The sequence below is a fragment of the Caretta caretta genome, chromosome 3 (assembly GCF_965140235.1).
Source record: "Caretta caretta isolate rCarCar2 chromosome 3, rCarCar1.hap1, whole genome shotgun sequence".
NCBI classification, from domain to species: Eukaryota; Metazoa; Chordata; order Testudines; family Cheloniidae; genus Caretta; species Caretta caretta.
Window position 1 is genome coordinate 83,326,358 of NC_134208.1, and position 16,716 is coordinate 83,343,073.

The window sequence follows — 16,716 nt, forward strand, 5'->3', positions numbered from 1 at the left end:
TCCCTAGGTAACGCATTCCAGTGTTTCACCACCCTCATAGTGAAAAAGTTTTTCCTAATATCCAATCTAAACCTCCCCCACTGTAACTTGAGACCATTACTCCTCGTTCTGTCATCTGATACCATTGAGAACAGTCTAGAGCCATCCTCTTTGGAACCCCCTTTCAGGTAGTTGAAAACAGCTATCAAATCCCCCCTCATTCTTCTCTTCTGCAGGCTAAACAATCCCAGCTCCCTCAGCCTCTCCTCATAACTCATATGTTCCAGACCCCTAATCATTTTTGTTGCCCTTCGCTGGACTCTCTCCAATTTATCCACATCCTTCTTGAAGTGTGGGGCCCAAAACTGGACACAGTACTCCAGATGAGGCCTCACCAATGTCGAATAGAGGGGAACGATCACGTCCCTCGATCTGCTCGCTATGCCCCTACTTATACATCCCAAAATGCCATTGGCCTTCTTGGCAACAAGGGCACACTGCTGACTCATATCCAGCTTCTCGTCCACTGTCACCCCTAGGTCCTTTTCCGCAGAACTGCTGCCTAGCCATTCGGTCCCTAGTCTGTAGCTGTGCATTGGGTTCTTCCGTCCTAAGTGCAGGACCCTGCACTTATCCTTATTGAACCTCATCAGATTTCTTTTGGCCCAATCCTCCAATTTGTCTAGGTCCTTCTGTATCCTATCCCTCCCCTCCAGCGTATCTACCACTCCTCCCAGTTTAGTATCATCCGCAAATTTGCTGAGAGTGCAATCCACACCATCCTCCAGATCATTTATGAAGATATTGAACAAAACCGGCCCCAGGACCGACCCTTGGGGCACACCACTTGATACCGGCTGCCAACTAGACATGGAGCCATTGATCACTACCCGTTGAGCCCGACAATCTAGCCAGCTTTCTACCCACCTTGTAGTGCATTCATCCAGCCCATACTTCCTTAACTTGCTGACAAGAATACTGTGGGAGACCGTGTCAAAAGCTTTGCTAAAGTCAAGAAACAATACATCCACTGCTTTCCCTTCATCCACAGAACCAGTAATCTCATCATAGAAGGCGATTAGATTAGTCAGGCATGACCTTCCCTTGGTGAATCCATGCTGGCTGTTCCTGATCACTTTCCTCTCATGCAAGTGCTTCAGGATTGATTCTTTGAGGACCTGCTCCATGATTTTTCCAGGGACTGAAGTGAGGCTGACTGGCCTGTAGTTCCCAGGATCCTCCTTCTTCCCTTTTTTAAAGATTGGCACTACATTAGCCTTTTTCCAGTCATCCGGGACTTCCCCGGTTCGCCACGAGTTTTCAAAGATAATGGCCAATGGCTCTGCAATCACAGCCGCCAGTTCCTTCAGCACTCTCGGATGCAACTCGTCCGGCCCCATGGACTTGTGCACGTCCAGCTTTTCTAAAAAGTCCCTAACCACCTCTATCTCCACAGAGGGCTGGCCATCTCTTCTCCCATCCAGATGGGAGAGCATGCATTAGCTACTGGGGAGGCTTAGGAGTATCAACACTGGCCTCAGGGCCCTGTGTTCATGATGGGTTCTGCAGCCAAATGAGGGACGCCAGACAGGGAGTCTGCACCCTGAGAGTGTGCCTGGGTGGTCAGGACTAGAGAATGTCTGGATGCTGCTCAAACCTAGTTGGTTTGGAAGTATATGGGATCCAAAAGTTGGATCCAATACAATACTCGTGATAGTCCACTTGGGGGACTCAAGCCAGAGCTCTAACAATTTGCACAAGGCCACAACGGAAGTCTGAATGCATCAGTTCCTTCTCCAGGCAGTACATTTATGCCTCCTTCAAATTCTTCATTTTATGTAAGAGGAGTTCTTATTGGTCATGATCATGTCAAAATGCCACATCATGTACTTAAGTCTAAATATCTCTTCTTCCACACTACTGATTACTTCGCCTAGTTTTGAATACTTGAACCAACCAGATTCAGGGTTGGTCTACACTGGCAAGTTTTGTCAATGAAACTAATGTTGACAAGGGAAAAAAAACCTGACAAAAGCAAAGTCGCCAAAGTGTGTCTACATTTGCTCCCACGGTCAACAGATCGCGTCCACATTTGTCGACAGTGAGAGCAATGGACTCTGGGTATGTATCCCACAGTGCCTGGCAACAACATCCGTCACTAGGCATTGTGGGAATACGGAAACAGAGCACAGCGCATCCTGGGATGTGCAAAATGTACCATCATGAACCACTCTGTCCGCCACCCCTCCAATGGTTTCTGGCTTTCTTTTGCGCCGTTTTTCCAACTGTCATTCTTTTGTAGCGCACGCCAGCATCTGCGGTGAGAGAGGATGGATCCCACACTTCTCTCTTATGTGCTGTTAGCTGTCATGAGGACATCACGCATGGCAGCACAGTTACTCGCAGAGTTACTCACAAAGTTAGCAGAGGATGAATCGCAGGCACCCAAGTGTGATATGGACAGCAGCAACTTATCAGTGCTTTGTGCATTCACAGAGCAGCTGCATACAATACCTTGCAGTGTGTACGCTATCACTGTTTTGTCGCCAAAAGCCATTTTTATCGCCAAAAGCCTTTTTTGGCAAAAAACCTTGCAAGTGTAGACAAGCCCTCAGTATTTTTTTTATTTTAAGATTGAATTCTCATGCCCATCAGATGTTTATTAGATTATAAAACACTGCGATGAGTAATTTTCTGTGCAAAGGAAGTTTTAAATAAAGGAGATAATTTCATTACAGCATTCTTCCTTAGCACCAATCTTCAAATGAATAAATGCTTAACTGGTAGTGCAGGCACACAAATCCTTTTATGTTTTAGCAGGAATGAAAGTATCACCCTATCTTCAAGAACTACTCCTAATATACATGTAAGAATTAAAAGAATCCCTTTTCAGCAAGCAAATTTAAAGTAGTTAAGCTTTAAAGCCTCTGAAGGAAAAGCTGTAGACACTAATTAAAAGTGCTAATTTTGTGCAACTCTTAGCATGAGGTGTCAGTTTTTGGAAGAAGAGGTGGGAAGAATGATCATTTTCAGCTATGTGACCCCCCCCCCCCATCTGTCTAGAACTCTCCCTTTATCCCTCCAAATCATCCATTTTTAAATTCCACCATAAGCCTCAGTTTTCACTTTATTAGCTCTGATCCTCACTGAATACTTATTTGTGATAACTGCATGAGCTATACTTTGTGTTAAAAGGAGCTATTAATGTAGTAATGCCATTTTAAGTTACTTCAGAGAGATTCAAGCAGCACAGACTTCTTGAAATTTACAATGGAAGTTTTGCTTGCAGACCCCCTTTCTGAGGATCTGATCTCTTTGCTTTGTGCTCAGAAGTTTCTACCTTCCATCGAGAGATAGTGACAAGTGGCTGATACTGAAATGGTTTCTAACATAGGTCAGGGGGTGGTCCTCATAATGCAATAAGCCATTTTGCTCCTCTACGCACTATGCATCTCCTTCATTTGACATTAGCGTCTGCCAACCCACACTGAGACAAGAATTTAAAACCTACTCTTGAACATGCATTTCTTCTACAGAAACTTAAAATGTTCTAAATAAGTCATATTTTAACCTACTCTTACAAATAGAAAACATTACAACACCTGAAATAAACAAAAAACCTCTAGTTTTCAGTTTGCTTTGTGCCTTTGACAGCACAGCACATTTAGTCCATTTTGCGGTCTGGCACACTAGAATTTCATGGCTTGTGCAATGCCCTGAGGAAGCACACCACCACATTCTTCTCCAGGCCTTCACAAAAAGGTGGTTAACAGGAGGAGCGGCAAAGCCAATCTGAGTTTGGGGACAGGTAAGTGTCTCTTTTCCCAGACTCTTACACAACTTGGGGAGGAAGACTGGCACAGCCCCCTTTCAACTCTGGACACTTCAAGGGTGCCTGGAAGTAATTCATGGGGCAGTCCATGGGTCCCCTTCATCTTCACCATTCAGAACCTTCCACAGGCTCAGATAGAACCCTGGCTGCTTTAAGCTCTTTTGCAGGACATGGGAAAAGCAGAAGAGGCTATGTGCCAGGAAAACAAAGGTAAGTGACCCCTCCACCCCACACCCCTTTGTGGGACTGTGGAGAATAAGATAATAGCAGTGGCATAGGCCAACCTCCTTGAAAGGGGGTGGGACAAGAAAGGTGAAGTACAACTGTAGCAGAAAGCAGCTCTATCCTGTGCCCAAGAGCCCCTCCAAGTAACCAGGTTGCTCAGAGTGCCACTGAACTGCACCAGGATCAGGATTGGTCTGCAGACAGATACTAATGCACGTACATAGATGTGGCCAGTGCTCCCATACATGCTTTCCTGATGCAGTGCTCATGCATGCTCCCCTTTCTGTGTGAGCGCATGCCCGGTATTTTAAAACCGGAGGCTGTAGTGTAAACATACTCACAAAAACATTATGTACATCAGACTGGCAAATCCCAATCACCTGCTCAGTACTGAGCAACATAAAGCACTTCCTAGACCAGCATTTCTCAAATGCAGCCACCACAGGCTTTTCTTGTGGCCACAGCCTCCTCAGTGGTGATTGAGGGCAGGGGCGTGGCGGGGAGCACCTTGTGTTTCTATTCTGTTTAGGTCCAGTAAAGAATACAGACAACTGTACATTATTTTTATGATTGAGTCTGCATAAAGCCCTACATAAATAAATTATACTGATTTGGACATGTATATGTGCATATTTATTTGTTTTTCCTAACGTATTTTAGGAAAAAGCATCAGAGCAGCCACCAGCAAGAGTTGGTGGCCACACTCTGAGGCCACCAAAGTTTTTGTTGTGAGAACCCCGGGACACAGTGTTTTCTCTGCAGCTCTTCTCAAATGGGAGCACAAGATCAGATCAGGGAATTTAATGCAGGTTTTCCACATGAAGACAGAGCAATGTATACACTTTTTCTAATAAGAACTAACAGTTTTATTTAAAATTTTTGATGTTGGTAGCCCCTGAACTATCAGTGCTATGAGCCATTTTTCACCAGTGGATTAACAAAAAATATGTAAAACTTGCAAAATCTAAGTTTCCTGAATTCCTGATAGCAGGTGTCCCCATTTTCTGCTCCTGTTTGCCCCCATCCAACACTTATGCACAGAGACACATAAATGAGGGTGGTAAAATAAAGATGGCATTCATCTGTTTATTTGGAAGCAACACGGTCCAGTGGATGGGGCACAGATCGAGGAATTAGATCCAAGTTTTTTTCTCCACCACTAATTTACAGTATGGTCTTGAATAAGGTTTTAACCTTAACCTTGTACGCCTCAGTTCCACATCACTAAGGGGATAATACTCATCTACTTCACTAGTGCTTTGAGACCTACAGAAAAAAATGCTATATAAAGAAAGTTACTGGTAAGTAACCTAACAACACTCAAAGAAACTCTGCATATTTCAATTTTTGGGCTGGAACCAACGGAAGAAGCCGAAGCAGTGGCACTTTCTGTGCACTTTTATAACCTCTGCCGTCTCTTGACGCCAGACATTAGGAGCTCTTATGGAGGCACTGTCAAAGGAGGGTGCGGCTTTCCACTAGGTTGGGAACCTCAGCAACACAAGGTGGTGCAACAAACAACTGGGAGTATTTAGAGGCCCTTCTGAGAAGAATCTATTGTCTTTTTATGTTCCCCTAGCTACACATCACTGAAATGCCCCCAAAATCCACCATTTTGCAGTATCGCAACCAGAAGAAGTGGACTATTATGTCCCAGTTCAAACATGGAGCTAGATCACAAGAGGTGGTTGGGTTTATTTTTTTTTTCATGCATATAACAGCACTGTGAAAGGTTTAATACATATTTCATACCCTAAAAATATCTATAGATGTTGGTTTCACTAGTGATTCAATTCACTCTGGCTCTTGAGGAAAACTTTGTGACTACATTTGACTGAGGAACAAATTCATAAAAATAAGCGAGTGCACATATGTCCATAAACTGTTCATATGTGGATGTATCTAAAACACTTTGCAAGGAATTCTATGACAAAGTTGTCCAGCTGTACATTCATTATCCAATTTATGCAAGTACATTTATATTGATTTTTAACTGGAAAAGAAATAAGCAATTACAGATCAACTTCAGTTCTTCCACTCTGATCAGCAACAGACATCCCCTATGATTGACAGACTCCCTTCTCTCATGTACTATGTTTTCTCCTCCTTCAAGTCTCTCTTCTGCTTACATTCATCTCTCCACTGGAGAGGGTACAATGTTTCCAGGCACTTGAACTGTTGTCCCATGTATTGTTTTGTCCAAGTTAGCCTCTAAGCTTCAGAACAGAGACCTTATTCTTTCCACATAACCTTATACATTTTTGTGATGTGCTAAGATTTAGCCATGGGTATTTTTAGTAAGTCATGGACAGGTCACAGGCAATAAACAAAAATTCACAGCCGTGACCTGTTCATACTTTTACTATAAATACTTCTGACTAAATCTTAGCTGCTCCTGGAGCCCCACTGCTTGAGCGGGCGGGTGGGGGGGGGGGGGGCCTGACCACTGGCCCCTTCTCCAACAGCAGGAGCTGACTGTCCACGGCCACCTGCTGCACCAAGGCCCCCCAGGACCACTACTCCAAAGGCCTCCTGGCCAGCCCCCGGGCGGGGCCAGCCACACCGGGCCACTGCTGCTTGGCCAGCCCCCAGGGCCAACTGCTCAGGTGGTCTTGGGATCAGCCACACCGGCTGCTGCAGCTACAGAAGTCATGGAGGTCTCAGAAAGCCACGGAATCTGTGACTTCTGTGAGCTCCACAGACTCTCAACCTTAGCTATGTATGCTTATGGCACTCTAACCAAGTTTAAAATTGCATTGATAGCAGGCTCTAATATCACAAACCAGAGCATACAAACATCTGCCTACCTGTTCTCTAACAGTCTATATAATCATGTTGTGTTTCACTTTGATACCTAGGTGAGCACTGTCAGTCTTACATCACTTCAGTAAGAGACACGTCAGCATTGTGGGACAGCCAGTATACTAGTCAACAACTAGGTTTATTCACCTCTTGCTCTTTACCTCCTTCCTGGATTTTGAGACTTAACTCCTATCTAACCCTGCAACCAAACTGTTTGAGAATAAATCCAGTAATATCAATGGACTTTGAGGGATGTTTATCCATCCCTTCAAGCTCTTTTGGTTCTATCTTTATACTTGCCTGTAAGAAGATAGGTGGAAAAGTTGATTAAAATTGGCTTTCAGAGTTTTCGGGAGTTGCACTACACTCAAATTTGTAGTTACCTCCTTATTTTATAGATCACTTTTGATACCATTACGACTACTTGGAATAATTTATTTTCTTGTTGACCTTTGTTCACAACAATCTTAAAAGTAATTTCTGCCACAGTTCTCTTGCTGGATGCCCAAGAACAGATAACCCAGTATGTTTAACAAAAAAGATGCATTTGCCTATTATAAAATACAAGTTGAAGGCAAGGAATTAAATACAAAACCAGATAGTTTACCCTTTAAAACAGCCTCGGGAACATCACAATAAGCAAGAAGAGTGCCTCTTTTATAGTATCATTCCTTCAAACCAGTTACCTGCATGTTTAGTTGTTTTCTGATACACTGTCCTTTCATTTTAGCTGAGACTACCAGAGCAATGAAAGTAATATAAACAGAAATAACTGCCTTCCCCAGTGTTGGTTGTAATTGTATTTCAGGGCTTTTTCCAAAATGTCTTGGAAACCCACACTTGCTCTTGGTGAGGTCAGAGACTGGAATAGTCTAACCATCACAGATAATCTATAAAGCAATAAGAACTAAAATCTTAAATTAAAGCAAGATTTAACAGGAAGCTGATGAGATACTGTATTAATTCTATTCTTGTATATCTACTGGTTCCTGTGCACACCTCAAGGCATAAAAGGTAGTAAACACTTGATGTTGGTCAGGATGTATCCTCTTCATTTAGGTTTATAAATATATCAAATAAAAGCATCTCAAATTATCACTTTATCCTGTGTTTAATTTAAGAGAGGGACAAGTCACTTTCATGCCAATAATACTCTGAGTGGCCTTTCAAATATTTGTACACCGCTCATTAGAAATTGCAGAAACACTATTTCATAGCAATTTTAACCACTTGCACTTGATTCACATTGTTTTAAATGTTTTTCTAAATGGGTAGGCAGAACAACAACAATGGCTTGGGCCCTATGTCATTCTATTCTTGCGTTCACACTGTAACAAAAAGGAATGTGTGTTTTCATCTCATTCTACAAACATTTACTAAAATGCCTTAAGTTTATTTGTTATGGAAAATATTCCTTTACAGAGGGGACACAGATGCTAATACAGATGTTAAAGTCTAGGTGCTTATAAGGGACTTTGTGATAGACTGCAGTGGAAATGAGTTTTTACTTTATCTTCTTAAAGCATACTCCTTAGCTTAGCCTTCTGCATATTGTACTGAAAACTAAAATGGATTGTCACTCTGGTTTTAAGAGTGAAGAGCCAAGGTTAAGCAATCAGCACTTCATTTTAAAACCACATGATGATGAAAAGTAAGTCTACACGATAATTTATTCTTAAAGTCCAACATTATTATAGTTTACAGATTACATGTAGTTGACACCAATTCAAGTTGTCACATGCAAACATTCAGACACAAAGCTATCTGAGGAACACTAGTCTTTTTGACTTACAGATGTGTGCACTAGAAATGTGGCAGAATCAGTGCATTCAGCACACTAACTTTAAACAAGCACAATACCCTTAACAACTGAAAGTATACAATGAAGCAAAAAAAAAAAAAAATGCTTAGAAAAACTGGTGGACTACTATTTGTACAGTACTCCAACTGGCTTTTTTCTTAGCCACAAGAACTTTTTGGCTTATGTAGAACACAAACTATGACGTGATTTGGAGTTCATTACTTAATCACTACCAAGTCACTTACACAGACTAGGAGTGTATCTACACACAGGAATTTTCAACTGCACTTGGACATTACCAAACACCATTCCCTCCCTCTCCAAATAACCAGTATGGAGTGCTGTTGTCCTATTAGTGTGGAGAAGGGTCAACTGAGTTTACCACCTCTTTTAACAATATGCGATCAATTACTCCCAATATTGTTTTGTCAAAAAAATAGATGTTGAAAGCAGCAGGCTCTCCCCACAATGCCAGCTAAGGGGAAATCAGTGAGAAGCAGTGCTTGACACTCAACTATGTTTGACAATTCTTGTGTAGATCCAGCCTACAGTTCAACTGACAAGGGCCTGAGAAATTCACTCACCAGTGGGAAGCTTAAGGCATTGATTTCTGAAGAACTGAAGCTCTCATTTTGAGAAAGAGTCAGTTCCTAGCCATGCTGGTTGTGCAATGTTGTCTTTCTGAGTCAGCAGACATTTCCAGTGCTTCTGCTGCTGCTTATATAGCTTTGCCAAGCTGCAGCAGAGTAACATAAATAAGGGTGACAGTATGGCAGCTGCCCACAATGTTCTGAAGAGTTACTGAGAAATTCACCAACAATCATGTCAGTTTCATGCAACTGCTGTTTGGAAAAAAAATAAGAAGAGACCCAGGTACTGGATCTAATCAAACTTGAGAAGGACTCAAAATAAAAGCCACAGCTGAGGCTTAGGGATGAATACAGTAGAGACACATCTTCTCTCCCTCATACATCACTTGTTGCAACAACAGTCAAAAGAGACAGCTCCTTCTCCCTTCCAGCAGCAAGATAAATAGAACACCTACTAGCCAAAGACAAAAGATGAATCCTTTAAATGGGTTCTATAGACAGCATCCTCCTTAACAACTGAGGCTGGTAAAGGCCCTAGGCTTGTCATCAAGACAGATATTGCTTGCAAATCCTCCCACCTTCATCTTTCTACTAGCCAGAGGTAAACAAGAGTTAGGGTATGTCTACAATGCAAATGAAGGTATGACTATAGTACAGTTAGCATACCCGTATTAATTTTAATCTAGCTAGCATGGGTAACAATGACAATGTAGACATGACAGGTTTCAGAGTAGCAGCTGTGTTAGTCTGTATCCATAAAAAGAAGAGTACTTGTGGCACCTTAGAGACTAACAAATTTATTTGAGCATAAGCTTTTGTGAGCTACAGCTCACTTCATCGGATGCTTACAGTGGAAAATATAGTGGGGAGATTTCATATACACAGAGAACATGAAACAATGGGTGTTACCACACAGACTGTAACAAGAGTGATCAGGAAAGGTGAGCTATTTCCAGCAGGAGGGGGAGTAGGGAAATGGACCTTTTGTAGTGATAATCAAGGTGGGCCATTTCCAGCAGTTTACAAGAACAGTATAACTGCTGGAAATGGCCCACCTTGATTATCACTACAAAAGGTCCATTCCCCCCCTCCAGCTCTCCTGCTGGTAATATCTCACCTTTCCCGATCACTCTTGTTACAGTCTGTATGGTAAACCCATTGTTTCATGTTCTCTGTATATATGAAATCTCCCCACTATATTTTACACTGTATGCATCCGATGAAGTGAGCTGTAGCTCACAAAAAGCTTATGCTCAAATAAATTTGTTAGTCTCTAAGGTGCCACAAGTACTCCTTTTCTTTTTAATGTAGACACAGTGGGCTTCAGCACAGGCTAGCAACCAGAGTATGTACCCAGACTCCCTAGAGGGTTTGCTCTCTGGTTGCTCCTCCATGCTGAAGCCTTGTGGCACCTCATCTACACTGCTATTTTAACACTGGCATACTTGCTTGTGCTAGAATCATGCCTTCACTTTGCAGTACAGACATGCCCTTAGGAGCAGAGGCTTATTTGTTCAGCATTCCTTTCATCAGTAAGGCTTCCCTTTAATTGAAAAAAAAAAAAAAGAATAATTTAAAATACTGTTAAAAAAAACACATGGCTTTAATTTATTTCAAACACTAAACAGATACAGTAAATCCCCAATTTTCCTGCTACAAGACACACAAACATTCATGATAAAAGACCAGTAACGTCACCTATTTGTATTATGTGAGTATTACCTATTATATCTTATCTCATATACAGCAACTGTACAAAGGGCTAGGGAAATTCAATACTCTTTCTCTCATTCTGATTTCCTTATCTCACAGTCAAAAACACCCTATTTTTCTACAGCTCATACTGTCAGAATGCAAAATCCTGAACTGCTCTCTCCTGCTAAGGATGGAGAACAACAGGGGAATAGCTCTATAAAAACAGACAAGGGACTCAAGGGAACCACACACATCTATTAGGCTGTGGAAGAGCAGCCTCCCAAAGGATGCAGAGAAAGTCCTATCCACCTGGGACATTTAAAGGTCACCTGCAAAGGGGGGGACGGACAAAACTCTGTACTTGTGCCCTTTTCACTCCATGAGGCGTAAAAGCAGCAGGAGAGGGCTGTCTCCTTGCTGCACCTCGCCGCCCACCCCCCACGAGTATTTTGCGTTACGAAGTCAGGTCAGCAGCCCGGAAAGGCTCCAGGAAAGCAGCGAACGGAGGATTTCGCAAGCGCGCGGCCGCTGAGCAGCGCAGAGCCGGAGTTCTCGGACAGACGGTTTGAAGCGCTGGAGTTTTTGCTTCTTTACATGACACCCAACCGACTCCAGCCACTAACGGTTCTCAGGGAAAGTCTCGGACAAGGGTTCAGCAGCCCCCGACGCTTCGGTTCCGGGGCACGAGGCCGCCCCGCGCCGCCCCCCAACACGGCACGGCAGGGACGGGGCCACGGGCAGGGGTCTGCCCAGCCGCAAAGCACCCAGTGGGGAAGGGGTTTCGCGCTCGCCCCGACTCGCTCACCACCACCCCGCCCCGGGAAAGGTCCGCTCCATCTCCCCCCCCCCCAAGATTCCCCGACGGCGGCGGGGGCGCGGGGCACCTGGGATCCCTCCCCCAGCCCGGGCAGAGCGGCGGGCAGAGGCCCGCGGCCAGGCCCGGCGGGGGGCGGCTCACCGGCGTGCTGGTCCCGGGGCCACAGGTAGTAGGTGGCGGGGATGACGATGAGCCCCACGAAGCTGGTGAGGAAGTAGAAGAAGGTGTTGCCGCTGTCGTCGTACTGGAACTGCTGCCCCGCCATGGCCGCTCATCCACGCCGCCCTCCCCCCGCCGCCGGGGCACGCACGGCCGGCCCGCACCGCGCTGGCTCACGCGAGCCGAGCCAGCATCCGGGATCCGGCGAGAATGAAGGCCGCCCCGCCCCGCTCAAGCACCACAGCAAGACGTGTCACTGTGCAGCCACCATAGCCATTGTGACGTCAGACGCTGCGCCTGGATTGGCTGATCCACTTCCCCCGCCCGCTGGCGGCGGCGGCGGCTGCTGTGACATCGTAAGGGGGGAGGGCGCGCGCGCGGAATAATGGCTTGGGTAGGAGGCCTGTTGAAGAAGGGAGAAAGGCTGTATGGCGCGCGCAAGCCTCGGGGGCGGGTTCGGGAGGGGACGCGTCTGTGACTGGATCCCTGAGCCCACAGGGAGCGAGGGACGCGTGCGCGTGCGGAGCGTGTCTGTAGCTGGGAGCCGAAAAGGCGCGTTGTTGATTGGCTGAGGCCAGGTGTGGGGGAGGGCCTGTCTCTGGCCGGGCCCGGGGCGCGAGGGGGAGCTAGTTCTGGCTCTGGCCTGGCCTGGCCTAGGGTGGGGTCTGTGGTTGGGCCGGGAGGCGCTGGTGGCCTGTGTTGGGCTGAGCCCCAGTGCACGGGGCTGTGTCTGGCTAGGCTCAAGGTTTGGGGTTCTGCACAGGCCCAGGCCAGGCCAGGCCACTGTGACTTACCAGCAAGCTGCTCTGCAGTCACAGCTAGTGGGTAGCGAGGACAGCTAGTGAGTCAGGAGAAGATCTTGCCCTGTCCTGGCTGCTCTTCTTCCCCCTACCTGCCGCCTTCCCGTTCCCGGGATGGATCGCGCGGTGTTTTTGTTTGGGAGGAGGGGGATGTTTTTCATGATTTCTGGAATCAAACTCACAAAGTTTTTCCTTTGTTAAAAATGTCTCTCCTCTCTAGTGACACTGAAGCTGGAAGGTGCTCTCAGTCAAAAGCCCATTATTTCTCTATGCCTAGGGCCTTACCAAATTTTGTAGCCATGAAAAACGCATTACAGACCATGAAATCTGGTTTCCCCCTGTGAAATGTGGTCTTTTGTATGCTTTTTACCCTACACTATACAGATTTCACAGGGGAGATCAGCGTTTCTTCAATTGGGGGACCTCACCCAGAAGGGATTTGCGGGGACGTTGCAGTATTGTCGCCCTCACTTCTGCGCTGCCTTCAGAGCCAGGTGGCCAGAGATCAGTTACTATTGGCCAGGCACCCAGCTCTGAAGGCAGTGCCCTACCAGCAGCAGCGCAGAATTAAGGGTGGCAATACCATACTGTGCTGCCTTACTTCTGCACTGCCTTTAGAGCTGGGTGGCTTTTGACTGAGGGCCCAGCTCTGCAGGCAACAGTGCAGAAGTAAGGGAGGCAATACCATACCATGAGGGCTCTGCCCTCAGAGCAAGGCTCCTGGTAAGCAGCCACTGCTTTCCAGCTGCCCAGCTCTGAAGGCACTGCTGCCACCAGCAGCAGCACAGAAGTAAAGGTAGCATTACCTCAAACCCCCCCCCCCCCACAATAAGCTTGTGACACCCCACCCCCAACAGCTCCTTTTTGGGTCAGGACCCCTATAATTACAACATCATGAAATTTCACTTTTAAATAGCTGAAAATATGATTTTTAAAATCCTATGACTGTGAAATTGACCAAAATGGACCTGAATTTGGTAGGGCCCTACCTATGCCCTTTGCAGGAAGTAGTGAGGTATTTTAAAATAAATTATTAATTATTATTATTATATCTTTATCTAAATAATATTTTCATTCAGTATTTTATATATAATAGCCCAGAAGTTTAACTCTGTAGAATGCATTTCCAAATTGCAAAAATACCTCTCTTTATTTGTGTCTAAATTTAAAATAGAGATTTCACAATGGTAGCAATTTGTGACTGGAGTGCCCCCATCCTTGTGTCCCTAGTTTCTGTTTGCCAGAATAGTCTTTTAGCATTTCCATAGGGACTGAGACTAGATCACTCCCAGAGAAGATGGCAACTCTCTGACTCGGGAGCTGGAGACTATGGCTGCATCCACGCTGCACTCTCATTGGTGGTGGCATGGAGGGTACATGTGAAAGGGTCTGGCAGGAGGAAGCAGCGGGGAAGAGCTCCAACAGCAGAACACTATACTATTAAAATGGCAGTGTAGATGGGAGATGCTACTTGAGTGTGTAGAGAGCCATGTAGGGTACATACCCTAAGGTTCTGCATGTCTTTACTTGCCTGAACAGTGCCTCACCATCTACACTGCTATTTATACCTGTGCTAGGGGGACATGCAGTGTCTATACTTTACACACCACTGTAAGAACTGTGCAGGGTAGGTGGGAAGCAGGAGGAAGACTGAGAATGTAAGAAAGTATATGGAAACACAAAGGGAGATGGGAGGGGAAATACAGAGGCAGGTGAGGAATAGGAGACCAGAAGAGCACAGAGAGTAACTGTAAGAAGGACAAAAAGAAAAGGAGTACTTGTGGCACCTTAGAGACTAACTCATTTATTTGAGCATAAGCTTTCGTGAGCTACAGCTCACTTCATCGGATGCATGCCAGGAGACTGAATGAAGCAAGGAAGAGATGGGGAAGGGTAAATAGTTCTCTGAGGTGTTGGTAAAGGCTCACGATTGTGTTTGTGTGTTTAATTTTTAACCTGAAAATGATCGTGCTGAAATTGAGGATGGGAGGCTTCCCCTAAAGGCTTGAAGTTGGACAGAATATAAAAGGGGTTGGTGCTGTCATAATATTTAAGCCAAATCTTATGATTATGTGCAGTTTGACTCATTTTTAAGTGTTTGAATTGATGACACTGCTCATTCACATGTGACTAACCTAGAAGATTCCTCAAGAACAAACTGCTCTACCGAGCTCCTCTGGTAAGGACATGTGTCACTGCCCTGCTGCTGACAGGAGCAATGATGACATCACAAATTAGGGATGACAAGAGGGGTGATGTCATAAGGGGAGGGATTTATCATTTCATTTTAGCAGCAGGAAAGGAGTGACATCACAAAGGAAGCTGCTTATATCACAGCATGAGGGAGAATCTTGATATGGCATGATATCTCAGGGCTTGTCTACACTGGCAATTTACAGCGCTGCAACTTTCTTGCTCACGGGTGTGAAAAAACACCCCCCTGAGCGCAGCAAGTTTCAGCACTGTAAAGCACCAGTGTAGACTGTGCATCAGCGCTGGGAACGGCGCCCCTCGTGGAAATAGTTTTTCTAGAGCACTGGGAGAGCTCTCTCCCAGTGCTTTGCCACAACCACGCAAGCCACGTTAAAGCGCTGCCACGGCAGCTTTAGCATTGACAGTGTAGACTAGACCCCAGAAACAAAGGGTTGGAGGATGTTGTGGTAGAATGTCACAGCAGCAGTGAGAGGCAGTTCAGAGAAGGACGAAAGTCTCGGCTCAGGTTTCAGAATGGTAGCCGTGTTAGTCTGTATCAGAGTACTTGTGCCACAAGTACTCCTCGGTTTTTTTGCTGTCTCAGCTCAGTTGCTCCAGGGCTGGGTTCTCACACTGCAGTTTATTAAATTAAACAATGATGGCTTTTTTACTTTTCCTGTGATTCTTTGTAATCATCCCCATCTATTCTGCAAAATTTTGCACTTAGATTTTGTCAACCTTTGTGACATTCCTTTCCATCCCTTCTCTTTTCTGGCCTTCTTCTCAAGCTACTGGTACTCCAGGCTTTTGTGACTGGTATTCCTCTCTATCACACCCTACCCAGTGTTGACAATTCTTGCAATAATTACCATGGACTGAATACATGAGAATCTCAGCTTTCGTTTGAAGGGAAAAAAATACCTTTGTAACCCGCACAGTTATGCAGAAAAGGCTGACAATGTTACCCTAATGGAGAAGGCTCAGAAATCAGAAAGGGGGGGGGGGGGTGAGGAGAAAGAACTCCAGATAATTTTTAAACTCATTATTTTTAAGCCAGTCTCATGATTTTAGAGCCCAGCTTGTGATTTTTTGAACATTGGTTGTTGACAAGACTGCTTGTGTTATATAGAAGAGGCAGTGTGGGCTAGTGGATAAAACTTAGGACTCTGGAGACCCTGAGTTCTAGTCCCAACGTGGTCCCTGGCCTCCTGGGTGACCAGGGGCAAGTCAGTTGCCTGCTCTGTGCTCAGTTTCCCCATCTGTAAAATTGGGATAATGTTACTAATTACCTTTGTAAAGTGCTTTGAGATCTACTGATGAAAAACAGTATATGAGAACATTGGTTGGTTACAGTGGTGCCTGGGGCAACTGAATGGGTTGGCAGTCAGGGAAGTTTCTAGGGCAGCTGCAGCTGGCATTATGTTCTCACTTTGTTGCTACCTCCGTTCTTCCTGCCAGTTTATTCTGATTGTGAAGCAGGAGAGATCAACAGGTACCATCTTTGGCAGCAGGGAAGAGGAATTCCTGCTGTCCATTTTGCTGGACATGTGACATCACAGGGATGCATGTCACAGGGCTGTGAGATGTGTCCAGTGAAATGCCCAGCACTTGCATACTGTTACTTCAGGCCTGTTTAGTTGGACCCCCTGCCCTTAAAGGCTTCTTCAGACCTTTTTAGTTGGACTCCTCCCACTCTTAAATAGATTAGGTTTTTGAACAGTAGTCAAGCTCTTCCTCATACATTAATAAAGAGTCTTGATATTGCTACCACTGTCCACCTGTGTGGCTGTATGCATTCATAACCAGCAGCAGAACTCATGCTT

The 16,716-nt window shown here is 45.2% G+C and overlaps 1 protein-coding gene and 1 long non-coding RNA gene across 2 annotated transcripts in view; one reads left to right on the forward strand and one right to left on the reverse strand.

The window, feature by feature from the left end:
- SEC63 (SEC63 protein translocation regulator) overlaps positions 1-12,129 on the reverse strand; it is a 102,496-nt gene extending 90,367 nt beyond the window's left edge. The window contains exon 1 of the mRNA XM_048844865.2: positions 11,883-12,129. Within this exon, the coding sequence (XP_048700822.1) occupies positions 11,883-12,006 (124 nt within the window). The 5' untranslated portion in view covers positions 12,007-12,129. The remainder of the gene's footprint in view (positions 1-11,882) is intronic.
- Positions 12,130-12,181: 52 nt separating this feature from the next.
- LOC142071540 (uncharacterized) overlaps positions 12,182-16,716 on the forward strand; it is a 44,471-nt gene continuing 39,936 nt past the window's right edge. The window contains exon 1 of the long non-coding RNA XR_012667630.1: positions 12,182-12,256. This is a non-coding gene — a long non-coding RNA (uncharacterized LOC142071540). The remainder of the gene's footprint in view (positions 12,257-16,716) is intronic.